General features: G+C 45.8%; 6 protein-coding genes and 1 non-coding gene across 7 annotated transcripts; 3 read left to right on the top strand and 4 right to left on the bottom strand.

The window, feature by feature from the left end:
* Positions 1 to 16: 16 nt before the first annotated feature.
* OGAPODRAFT_16411 (uncharacterized protein) lies at positions 17 to 2267 on the bottom strand. The gene has a single exon (XM_018354410.1). The coding sequence runs from the start codon at positions 2184 to 2186 to the stop codon at positions 939 to 941; it is 1248 nt and encodes a 415-aa protein (XP_018210380.1). The 5' UTR covers positions 2187 to 2267; the 3' UTR covers positions 17 to 938.
* Positions 145 to 903, top strand: OGAPODRAFT_12935 (uncharacterized protein; the record flags this gene model as incomplete). Its single annotated transcript, XM_018353340.1, has 1 exon — positions 145 to 903. One exon carries the CDS (start codon positions 145 to 147, stop codon positions 901 to 903), a length of 759 nt encoding a protein of 252 aa, XP_018210381.1.
* A 96-nt stretch (positions 2268 to 2363) lies between the features above and the next one.
* On the bottom strand, positions 2364 to 2437 carry OGAPODRAFT_t33. The gene has a single exon. It is a non-coding gene; the product is annotated as a tRNA-Ile (tRNA).
* Positions 2438 to 2640: 203 nt separating this feature from the next.
* Positions 2641 to 4699, top strand: OGAPODRAFT_16410 (uncharacterized protein). Its single transcript, XM_018354409.1, has one exon. The coding sequence runs from the start codon at positions 2784 to 2786 to the stop codon at positions 3807 to 3809; it is 1026 nt and encodes a 341-aa protein (XP_018210379.1). The 5' UTR covers positions 2641 to 2783; the 3' UTR covers positions 3810 to 4699.
* Positions 4700 to 4755: 56 nt separating this feature from the next.
* Positions 4756 to 5876, bottom strand: OGAPODRAFT_16409 (uncharacterized protein). The gene has a single exon (XM_018354408.1). The coding sequence runs from the start codon at positions 5809 to 5811 to the stop codon at positions 4795 to 4797; it is 1017 nt and encodes a 338-aa protein (XP_018210378.1). The 5' UTR covers positions 5812 to 5876; the 3' UTR covers positions 4756 to 4794.
* A 265-nt stretch (positions 5877 to 6141) lies between these two features.
* Positions 6142 to 10685, top strand: OGAPODRAFT_93907 (uncharacterized protein; the record flags this gene model as incomplete). The annotated part of the gene is made up of 1 exon (XM_018357431.1): positions 6142 to 10685. One exon carries the CDS (start codon positions 6142 to 6144, stop codon positions 8107 to 8109), a length of 1968 nt encoding a protein of 655 aa, XP_018210377.1. The 3' UTR covers positions 8110 to 10685.
* Positions 8363 to 10685, bottom strand: OGAPODRAFT_76419 (uncharacterized protein; the record flags this gene model as incomplete). Its single annotated transcript, XM_018356172.1, has 2 exons — positions 8407 to 10685; positions 8363 to 8375 (listed from the first exon to the last, which is right to left on the bottom strand). The coding sequence occupies exons 1-2, from the start codon at positions 10365 to 10367 to the stop codon at positions 8363 to 8365; spliced, it is 1974 nt and encodes a 657-aa protein (XP_018210376.1). The 5' UTR covers positions 10368 to 10685.
* Positions 10686 to 12319: the final 1634 nt, after the last annotated feature.

Genomic DNA, 12319 nt, shown 5'->3' with positions numbered 1-12319 from the left:
AGTAAAAAAGAATATGCCGGGATTCAAATGAGGATATATATTTAGGCAAAAAGAACTCCGATTTGCGCATTTGACATTCGGGGCCATCTTCAGGAGAAGCGGTAAACACGAGTTTCCTATGGTTTGATGCCTGACAAGACAAACATGAACGCCCTTCCCATATTACCTCCAGCATCGTCTCTGATTCTGCCCAACCGGAGTTCTCACAATCAGTATCCGGCCACTCCGCCTCTGGTGAGTCTTCCTCCGCTCACAAGATACCACTACCCTAGTGCTTCAGATCAGAATGCGCTTCCGCCTCTTTTCAAGCTGAGCTTGGAGTCTCCGCTACCTCTGCCAGGGGTATCACCCGTCGGATCCGAGTCTTCCCAGAATTCGTCGGAGTATTCCACGCAAGTACACAGGTCCCAGCGCAAACGGTCCTCGTCGTCGGGGGCCTCACAACCTCGCAAAAAAAGAGAATGTCCGGTGTGCCACAACTATTTCAGCAACCTGACAACCCATCGCGCGATCCACATCCAGAACTCCAAGCCGTTCACCTGCCAGACTTGTTCGCGGTCGTTCAAGCGGCTGAACGACCTTCTGCGCCACGAAAAGTGCCATTTGTCAAAGCTTGGCGAATGGGAATTCCGGTGCCCGTTCTTCAACACCGATCCAAAGGACAGGTCTGAAAACTGCCACCACTCGGGCCACTTTACCAGATGCGACACATACAAAAACCACTTGAAGGCTATACATTTCAAATACCCGCCAAACACGCCCAAGAGCGAGCGCTCCAAGGTGAGTGGGCTTTGCAGGGAGTGCGGCATGTACTTTAACAACGTGCAAGAGTGGCTTACAAACCACATCGAGACAAACCAGTGTGCCAAGCAGACGCCCGCCAAAACGAACTTTACGACATAATACATTAATAGACATTATATGGCACTCATAGAACTTTAGTCCTCTTTGTAATCGTCCGGGTTCAGCTGCCTCACAAACTCCACGTAGTCGGCAATGTACTCAGAACTAAACAAGGCCGAATCCGAGCCTTCCATTTCGTTCGCATCGTCGAGACGGAGTCGGCAACCCGGCAGACGGACTAGGATGGCGAGAATAATGAACGAGACCCCCGCAACGTAAACTGTGACCACTAGCGAGCTGACAAACTGGTGCAGCAGCTGGATGAAATGACGGTTGATCCAACCCCCCTTTATTGACAGGCCACCAAGAGCGGCAACGTTCTTATCGGCAAAGAGGCCTACCAGCAGGTTCCCCACGATACCTCCAAAAAGATGAATTCCGATGTCTAGCGAATCGTCAATTTTGAGCCAATATTTGAGCCGGGTGCCGACGTTGCAAAGCACGCCACTTAGTAAACCAACCACAAAGCTCGACCAAAAATTTATGTATGCAGTGCATGGGGTGATAGCCGTCAGCCCTGCTATGCAGCCGGAACACAGCCCCACAACCGAAATCCGACCATCTCTATGATACGAGTAATCTAGCCCCATCCAGCTAAGCCCTCCGACAGCCATGCTTGTCACGGTGTTGGACAAAATAACACCAGTAAGTGCGTTCACGGTGTACAGCGCGCCACAATTAAAGCCCAACCATCCGACAGCAATGAATATCGTTCCGCAAATGACCATGCCCAGGTTACTTGACCTATACTCGACAAGATTGGCCTCGTTCCTGTACCCCATAAACCACGAATAAACGAGAGCTGTGGTCCCAGAGACAATGTGGACGGCGTTTCCTCCTGCAAAGTCCAAAACATTTAGTTTTCTGTGCAGCCATCCGTTAGGGTTCCACACCCAATATGCTATGGGACAATATATGAGAAACATCCACGGTATGAGAAATATAAATGCAGGTTTTAGTCGTCCTCGTTCGCACAAACACCCCATAGCTATCACAGCAGTGATACTTGCAAACAGCCCGTTGTAAACTGCATACACCAGACCAAAGACTTGAGTCGCATCGTCTTTGTATCTATGATTTGGGTAAACCACTAGAGCATCCATATCTTTCAAACCAACGTGTGCAAAATCGCTAAGATAGCCCGATTTGCCTGTATCAGAGAAACTCAGTGTATACCCGAAACACAACCACAAGATCATGACTTCTAGCGTGACCAGTAGCGGGAAACTCAGCTGCTGAAACGCAGCCCTACGCTGTGTCAGTCCAGAATAAAACATCGCCATTCCAAGTACCAGAAAAAGCAAAAGACTGGAGTTGAGCAGTGTGAATAGCGAGTTCAACGCTATCCCTACTTCCACTTCCCCCTCTTCCATCAGTCAAATGTCTCAAAAAAAAATTATGGTGATAATATACTGAGTGATCTTATGATGTCAAATAATTTTTTTTTTAAGAAAAAAAAGTGGTTCCTAGCAGGATCGAACTGCTGATCCCCGCGTTATTAGCACGATGCCTTAACCAACTGGGCCAAGGAACCTGGAACAATTAAAAGATCAGAGTAACATTTTTTGTGCCAGTCACGAAGAACCCCTCACTCCTTGGTTTTTACCGAGCCTATTGTTATGAGAGGCTGGAATTCCGGGGAACAATAAAGAAAAGTCCAATGAAGTAACGTTGCGTATCTCCATCTTCTCAAAAGGCTCTGCCGAACAATCTTGAGCGCAAATTTTGTATTTCGAACGTGTTTAATTTCCAGCTTTACAAACAATCAATAGCCAATCGCACGTTGATTTGCCTGCACACTAAGCTCCACTTAACTTCCAGTCATACAGCGGATGATCAAAACATCTTGTTAGACAGTCACATCGGTAAACTTCAAGACCATGAACGCGCCTCCGCACTATGACGCCCATGAACACGATGGCGTCTGTCGACCCCCTGTGTACACGCCAGCTGTGCACCATGTCTCTTTGAACTTCCTATGCCAGGAAAAAACCAGGGGAAAAAGGAGATTAGCCTCCTACGAGCCCGTCATTTTTGAAATAAATTCAACACAGGTCAACATTTACAATATTCACCCCTTGTACAGAAAATATGCCAACTTCTACTTAGACAAGCTTCGTCCCGAATATATTGATCCTGAACTAAACATCAAACTGGAGCCCTTGGAATCTGATGTGGGAGATGTATATTCTCGGGGAAATGGGCGTGTCGACCCTTCAGGGGCCAGGCAGATCTTTCGCAGACTGTCGGTTAACAAAAGGGAGAAGTCTGTGACTCTTTCTGAAGCTCAGCTGGCGTCCAAAAACTGCGATAGAATACACCAGTTGCTACTACATCGCCCTGATTTTGGAAAGTTGACCTCAGTGGACAAAGACGACACGGACAAAACCCTGCACTTCATCAAAAGAGAAAAGCTATTTACTTTCTCTTTGCAGGAGCTGATAGATTTTGGCAATGCTGCAGACTACCCATACAAGCCGTTCACACTTCGTCTTTTATTCCCGCAGGATCAATTCCTTTTAACCTCATACAATTCTGCAACATTTGTGGGAATATACTACAAGCTCAACATTGCCAGAGAACTATCGCTTGATCTCGATATACGTGCTGAGATGCCGATCGATCACTCTGTGCCCCATAGAAGGCCTTCAGGCAGGGCAAGTCGATCTGGCAGCATTGCAACAAATGAGTCGTCGGTCATTAGCGTTGACAGCTATGATGAGGATGAGGAGTCTCTGTTTTCAGAGCCCCTTGATCTTGAGGCTACGAATGCTTCGGAGCCTCCTTCTCAAAAAGATGCTGATAGTTCAAGGCAGCAAGTCAATAGTACAAGGAAGGATATCGAGCGGTACAAAGAGTTAGTGTACACAATCAGATGCATCAAAATATTCAAGAGTTCAAGTTAGTTATTCGTTTGATCCCCGATACAATATTCAAAGGCAGACGTCAGTGACCCAAGGTCTATGCCTCCTTGTATGCTTTTCAGTTCTTCATATGTCGTTTTTAGCAACTCAAGATGTTTGTTAGGTGCGTCCAAAAATAACATATCTAGCGAAAGATCTGTTTCCAGCACAAAAGTGGTTTCTTTTGCAGCACTTGAGATCTTTTGCAATGTATCTTTATATTTATCTAAATTGAGAACTTTGCTAACACTAAGTCGAATATTAGGATATTTTTTCATCCACAGCTTAAACTGGTCGTAGGAACCACTATAGCTATGCAGAGTCACCAAGCTGGATGATTTTATGATTTTTTGGACGCTCTCAAGTAGCTTACCATGACACCCGACACAATGAATACTCACAGGCCTATTTTTTGCTTGTGCCATCCGTAGGAAAGCCTCAAATATTATGATTTGATGGTTCATTGAGACTCGACAAGGACTCAGGCCAAGACCTTCCCGAGGTCCCATGAATCCGGAATAGGGGACACGAAACACTTTATCTAGCCCAATTTCACCAATGGCGCCACCTTCTTCCAGGTACTGCTCGATTGTCTTTATGTGATCGTTAAGGTAGATAGGCATAGGAAGATTTGTCAAGAGCTCCCGTGGCGGGGGAGGATTTAGGATTTGGTGATAGTGGTTTCGTTTCTCTTCTTCTGTATTGACTGGTACAACAGAGAATAAATGCGAGTACCATGGATGGATGCCATAAGAGGGAAATACAGCGGGAACCTCCATAGCTAATTGGCGAACAAATTGCAGATCTATGTGATTCGTGGACATTAAGTTCACCAAAGGCTTGTCTACGCGGGACAATGCGCAATGAATCACACCCTTGAATCTTTCAAATGCTTCCTCGTTAATTGAAGGCGAAAGGTGGCAATGGCCGTCATGAAAACGGCCGTTTTCCGAATAATAATTCATTTGACATTATATATTGAGTCTAATTAATTTTTAAGCTCTGCTCGCGAAATATATTTCCCGAGAATATCCACAAACATCTCTGCACGGGCTTTAGCGTCAACCAAGTCTGTGCACACTAGTTCCACATCCAAGATCTTTGGCTGTTTGGTCTCCTGGTAGGGCTCGTAATCAAAGTCATCTTCCGGCTCAGCCACAGAAGTTTGAAAGCTAGTGTTAATTTTGAAACGTTCAGCATTCCTTGGTGGTGCAATGATTTCCTCAAAAAGCGGATCGATCAGGTCAGATGGCGCATAAAGAGGGTTGCCGTAAGCCTTTTGCTCAGCTTTCAACACCCATTTGAGAATGTCCTCTTTCGCAATATTGTCTGGTAAGATGTATTGATGAGTGATTTTGACTGGCTCCTTCTTTGGCTTCTCTATCTTCGCAGGAGCTTTTTCTGCGGACGCAGCAGGACGAAGCTCGATGTTTGAAAGATCAAGATGCGACTTCGAATCCAAGTAGGCCGCAATCTTTGAGTTGTTAGAAGAATCGATTTGGCCCAAATATGCCATCACGTCGCCTCTCAATATCCGCCCCTTGGGCCCTGTGGCTGAAATTTTCGACAGTGCTTCGTCTCTAGATATTCCGTTCGCTTCCAGCAGAAGCTCCACCGATGGTAAAAACACCTGGTTAGGATCTGCACTACCAGAGGAAACAGGAGAAGTGCTAGCTTTTTTCCCTTGAGAAGGCTCAACTGGTGGGGACGGCTGTGCTGGTTGGGGCGTCTTTGCTGCCGCCTTCTTTGGTTCCTGCTTCTTTTCTTCCACTTCTGGGAACTCGAGTTCAGCCAAGTTATCACCAACTTCTGCTAAAAACGCAATTGGAGTCCCCACCTTAATTTCCTTTTCTCCCTCCTGTTTGAGTATCTTGGCCATGACACCATCGTCCTGGGCCTCAACAGCAATATTGGCCTTATCGGTTTCCACCTCCAGTAAAACGTCGCCTGCATCAAACTTATCGCCTTCCTTCACTTTCCAGGAAACAATGCCTCCTTCTTCCATTGTGGGGGACATTGCAGGCATGTCTAATGGCGTAACTCCAAAGTTGAGGGGAGTACGATGGAACGCTGTGGTGTCAATACACTCTGGACAGTTTACTTACCTCTTATGCTTGCAACCAGTAGCTGGACCCGTGGTTTATACAGTCTCAATGACGTTCTTAACATTGTAAAACGATGGCTAGACAACAAAAGTACCGTTAGAATTATCAATTCTAAACTTCAAGCCGGGCATGAAAAATCCGCCTGCCGTGGGGTCGGCGTCGCGTCGACCTGCACAACACAGCCGTCAAAAAAAATTATATTTCTTTGGTGAAAAAAAAAACTTTCAATTATGGCCAAGAGAAAGGTTAAGCGATCTGTTGAGCAGAGGCAGATCAAGCGTCAAAAGGACGAGGATGCCAAGCTTGCCTCTGGTATTTTCAATAACTACGACAAAGAGTCGGATGAATCTCTCGACGAGGATGAAGAACAGGACTATGAGCTCCGTCCTAGACAATTCAAGAAGGATCAGGAGCTTGAGGAACGTTTGCCTGTCAAACTGCCAGATGGAACGTTCAAGAGAGTTTTGAAACAAAAAGAGGTGGAATCAGAAGAGTCCGAGGAGTCTGAGGAGATGGAATCAGAACAGCACAGCTCTAAGGAATCTGAATCTGAATCAGAATCAGACCAAGAATTGACTCCACAGGAAAAGCTGATCAAGACCAAGGAGGAGATCGCACGTATTGCAGAACAAATCATGGAGGATTCAGAGGAACATGTGAAGCTTTTGGCCAGATTGCGAAGGATGGCCAACTCGAAGAATCCTAACACGTCCAAGCTCTCTCTTCTTGCTGCTGTTCCGATATTCAAGAGTATTGCTCCGGCATATCGTATACGGCCACTCACAGAAATTGAAAAGAAGCAAAAGGTCAGCAAGGATGTGGCCAAGCTACGATACTTTGAAGAAACACTTGTTTTTGAGTACAAACATTACGTTGATCTGTTGACTCAAAAAGCAAGGGTGGTTTCCACCACGCCAAAAGCCACGGAACTGGACAAGCAATTGGGAATACTGGCTAATAACGCAGCATGTGAATTAGCTTTAGCTTTGCGATTTTTCAACTATAGAAAGGAACTTTTTCAAATAGTGGTCAAAAGGGCTGTCAGAAAGCCTGCTTCCGAGTCCGAGTTCAAGGTATATGAGAGAAGTATTCAGACCATGGAAGAGCTCTTTAAGGAAGATGCGGACCACGGAGACATCTCGGTGGACCTCGCCATTCTCTTAAACCGCGCTATTCGCACGAGGGAATTCAAGGTCGACGAGAGTGTTGTGAACGTATTTCTGGCATTGAGCATTCTAGATGACTACGATCCAAATTCGACCGAGGAAGAAAAACAGCTAAAACTTAAAAAGAAAGACAGAGTGCATCTGTCCAAAAAGGAGCGAAAACAACGCAAAGAGCGCAAGCAGATTGAAAAAGAGCTAAGAGCAGCTGAGCAAGCCGTGAGTGCCGAAGAAAGAGAAAGAAATCAAGCACAGGTACTGAAGATTTTGGTTACGCTATACCTTGAGATCCTCAGAGCTAGACCTGAAAAATTAATGGCTCCTGTTCTGGAAGGTCTTGCCAAGTATGGACATCAAGTCAACATTGATCTTATTGGCGACTTCCTGCAGATTCTGCGCGAAATCTGTGAAAACTTGCTCCAGGACATCAACGAAGAAGGCAACTTTTCTAGCATGAGTATCCGACAGGTCTTGCTCGCAATCGTCACGTCCTTCTCCCTGACCGCAAACCTACCAACCAAACGAATGTCTGTGGATTTGAACAAGTTCGTGCAGTATCTGTACACGCTGTTGCCAACGCTTGCACTCGATCCAGATATGGAATTTTCGCATAAGACGCTTCGTCTGGTGGACCCTCTCGCCGCAACACAGTATCGTCCAAATGTTAACATAGCCACCAAATCAGAGCTGCTTCTGAGGTGTTTAGACTATGTGTTTTTCAACTCCAGATCAGGCTCAGGAAAAAGATCCATAGCATTCACCAAACGCATTTATTCTTTTCTACTGCAGGCCCCAGAGAAAACTGCAATCGCGGGTCTTAAGTTTGTGGACAAGTTGATGGCCAGATACGAGGACATTAAAGGACTCTATACAACAGAAGACCGCATTCAAAATGGTGTCTATCATGCTGAGCAAGATAGTATTGAACTGGCAAACGCTGATGTCGCCGTTATCTGGGAAAACGTGCTTCTTGAGTCCCACTATTGTCCGACATTGGCCGCTGGTGTCAACGCACTGATGAAGAGAGCTAAATAAATAGATCAAATCTGAACCTTCGAAGGCTCGCCAACTTCAAAAACCTCAACATGCTGATCGCTCTTCAGTCCACGATTATCGGAAAATTCGACAGTGCCAAGGTCGTAAGACACGCTCTCATCCTCAAATAAAAACCCGGCATCGTTCTGTTTCTCAGGATCGTAAATTCCTGACTGCTTGTAGTCATAATGCTGATGATTGTGGAACCAGTTCGTTTTCTTCGTTGGAACAGACGTGGATATAATTGGAGTCATCACACGTATAGGCTTATTTCCAGCAGAGTGCGTATGAACATACTTTGCGTTCTCGGGTTTTTTCGAAATACCTCCGGCTTGCAACACAGAAGAGTGGGAATTGCGGCGCTGATGCGGAGGGATATACTTGTCGTAAGTGGTTGTGCTCGTTATGTTCGAACCAAACGACGAGAAGTTGCTGGAGAACGTCGTTGTCAAAGAGGTGTTCCTGGAATTCTGTCGCTCTGCATTGTCAGTCAAAGACACTTCACCAAGTTGCTTTGACAAAAAGCCTAGTTGTCCACCCAGCACAGAAGGATAGTTCGACACTTCTTTTTTTGCATTGGACGATTTGCGAGCATTCTTCGAAGGTCTTGATTTGTGCTCGCCATCTTCAAAGAGAAACAAATCATCATCACCACTGGTTTTCTCGTCTTCCGACTCAAACACATTTTCCTCAACTTCAGATTTCGGAGATTGCCGCAGATTTGGTGGAATGTACTTACCCGCATGACTCACAAAGCTTCGAGGTCTGACTCCACCAGTCGACTTTGCAGATGTCAAGAAATTATCGCCTTCGCTATTTGGAGTGACAGGTGTCCGTCCCAAAGAATTGCATCCCCTATAATAAGTATCAGAACTTCTTCTAGACTTATAGTGTGCTTTCCTGGACCTGTGGTTATCCTTGGCATGATAATTCCTCTGCTTTCTTTTCTTCCATGCTCTGTTCTTCTGGTTGGGGTTGCGCCGATAAAATCTGCCGTTCTCCGAAGACGTTCTTTGCTGAGGGTGTTTAGGTTTCTGTGCCTTTTCCATATAATGATTAAAAACAGTTTTCGGAGTAAAGAAGTCAGCACGCCTAAATGAATCATCCAAATAATGATTATTGTGAGCATCATGTTGAATGTTTACCCTCTTGTTTATCCGACCATTATGAGACTTGTGCCGGACGTTTCGCATGCTTGGGATCTTAAGCGGCTTCCTTGGATGGCCTGCCTTATGCTTAGGTCTAGGAACTGACATTTGTTTGTCGCTGGCCTTCGCAGCAGCCTCCTTCTGGTTCTCCTTGTCTGAAGTCCTGTCAGTAGCCTCTTCTTCTGTAGGCTTCTCTTCAATAGCTCCAGATTCTTCCTCTTCAAACTCAAAGTCACACGTGAGATGCTCGACCTTAAGCAAAGAGTCCTTCATAGTTTCTAGATCGCGGTTTTCAGGATCAATAGTCAAACTTGATCTCAAAACTGAAAATAAATCGTAACTCATTGCGGGAAATATGTCAAACAAAGTCTCCCTATTTGCCGCAAAATGCAGGAACAAGCGGTCCTTGGAGCTTGCTGAGTTAAAAGGCGATTTCCCAAAAACAATGTTCAGCAAACAAATTCCCAATGACCATATGTCCACCTTGTCCGCGCTGTATGTATCGATATCCTTATGGTCCAACAGCTCTGGAGCCATGTACCTTTCGGAACCAACATCAAAATCGGTACAGTATTTCTCGTCTGTGGCCAAGCCGAAATCTGTGAGTTTGATGGACCAATCTTCGCAGATCAAAATGTTCTCGGGTTTAATGTCTCGGTGATAAACTCCCATGCTATGACAGTACTCCACAGCACTCAAGAGCTGCAACGAAACATCAACCACGTCTCTAGTGCACGCTGGAGCAACTCCCATTTGAATTGAATCATGCAAGTCTCCGCGTGAAGCGTACTCGAGCACAATGTAGCTATCGAAACAATCCAGCAGTTCGGTAATGTTGGGATGGCCCGAAACCCGTTTCAGCATATTAATTTCCTTCTGTGTTTCCTTCAAAACTACCGATTTGCTAACTGTCTTTTCATCCTCCTCTTCCGCGAAGGTGAAATCGCTAATGCATGTGGTGTTGTATTTTAGTGCCACAAGCCTATCATGGTCTTTGACGTCTTTCGCTAGCGAAACAATTCCAAAAGAGCCTTCACTGATATCTCTGACTTTCAAATACCGATCGTTCAACAATCCGCCGTCAACGTATGCCTTGTAATCGAAACTCATTGTAACCGAAACCCAATAATCCTGACCGATCAAACAGTGAAATGCAATAAATATCCCATAAACAGCGGCGACAGCGAAAAAGGTGGCAGTTTCAGTAGCTTTGGCTCTGATTTATGAGAACCTGTTGTTATTTAAGTTGTAATCAACCTTGTCGATGTCAGACAAATGTTACTATCTGAACGCTTTTATACGCAAACGTAATGAGCGTTTTCGCTGAGATTGAACTTTGCGATCACAATTCCACAGTAAAAGTATAGCAGTTATTTGTCTGTATTGCTAGCTTGTCACACTTTTAACTCAGTTTTCATAAGGAATCAAAGCTACCGAATTGTTTAATTTGGAACTTTGTAGAATCTGCCCTTGTTGGTTTAATTACACCCGTGCACCTTGCTGCACACAACATTTTCTTTTTGGCCTCACCCCCTTTCATCCACAATTTGCCTATTTGGGACAACACCATGATCCGAGACAAGAATTGTTGAATGTCAGTCAGTATCGTTGTTCCCCGCCTACTTAGAAAAACAGACTGTACAATATATACGTAGCAAAAGTCCTTTAAAATACTTGTCATTCGTCGTTCTCGTCCGAGTTCTGGCTGCCGGTAGGCCCGAAACCCATCGATCCCCTCCTTTCTGGCGAACTTCTTGAGCCCGTCTCGGAGGTGGACACGTTGATTCCGTTTTCTACTAAACTCTTGGGAGTCATCGATGTTGCATCATGATCGATACGAGACTTCCAATTCTCCTCACTAACCTGCTCGTCCTCTTCTTCCTGCTTGACAAAGTTTCGAGTGTCCAATTCCTCGCTCACGTCACTATATGCCTCCCCATTCTCGTCATACAGACTGTCAAGATCTAGATGTTGCAAAGACGGATTCATCAGTTTCTGCTTACCCCTGACCTTCACGTTTTTCGTGATACGTCCTCCCCTCGTAAATGCATTCCTATCTCTCACAAGAATGCTCTTTGGTTGGCGGCTCACTTTGGAGGGATGCAATCCCGAATAAGCCGCGGTTGAGGCCGTTTTGTCTTTTGTTTTCGCACTCCTAGGATGCTGGTGTGAAGACGACGACTCCATCGAAGCATAGCCTTTTGCAGACCCGAAATATTGATAAACAGGTGACTGATAAAAGGCTGCTGAAAGCGGCTGGCTGTATGGAAGCAACGGGAAGTCCGAGCAGTAGGGCGATGGACCATAGATTCCATAAGGAAAATGGCTTCCAGACGGTAGAGAGACCACTTGCTGGTGTTGGAAAGGATCAAACTCCATGTCCAACATGGGGCCCCCATTAGTAGGGTAAGATGGATAGCCCAGCAAAACCTGGGGTGAAGAGTTCGGATCTTCTTTGTCACTGTTCCCGGAACGTGACTGAGATCTGGACTCACCAGCAGGGTTGTTACCGTTGGCAAGGGTAGTTGGCGATGGAACCAGCTGTAGCGTTTGTTGTTGAGCGTAAGCATGTGCGTAAGCAGTGGTGTGGCCTGCGTGTGCAAACGTGGCACTTTTAGGTGTCGCAGTGCGCAGCGAATTGGCAACTCTTGGTGTCATGCGTAAATTCAAAGGATTCGTGGCAGATGGTGGGCCTCCAGATTGAAGTCGATGCTGTTGTGTGCTGTACATCACAGGAACAACCGGTGTAGCCTGATCCAGCAAATAATCGTCCATAAATAAAGCTCTGCCAGGAGAGCCTGCGAACATAGTAGGGTCCATATAAAATGACGGATGATGACCGTTGCTAATGTAGCCGGCATCTTGCGACGAGCTCGTAAGATGGTTGGAGAACCCTGCTGATTCAGCTGGCAAGAAGTCCAATGGGAAGTCGTCGTCATCAGTGGTGATGCCATTGATCTCCTCCTTCATCGACGAATGACTTGGCATGGACTTCTGGTCGCTGGCTGGGGGTCTCACAACCTCCATAATATTTGCTTCTGTGTCACCATCGTAAATGTCGC

Source organism: Ogataea polymorpha (assembly GCF_001664045.1).
Source record: "Ogataea polymorpha strain NCYC 495 leu1.1 chromosome Unknown OGAPOscaffold_4, whole genome shotgun sequence".
Taxonomy (NCBI): Eukaryota; Fungi; Ascomycota; class Pichiomycetes; order Pichiales; family Pichiaceae; genus Ogataea; species Ogataea polymorpha.
This window is presented reverse-complemented; position numbering and strand designations above follow the sequence as displayed.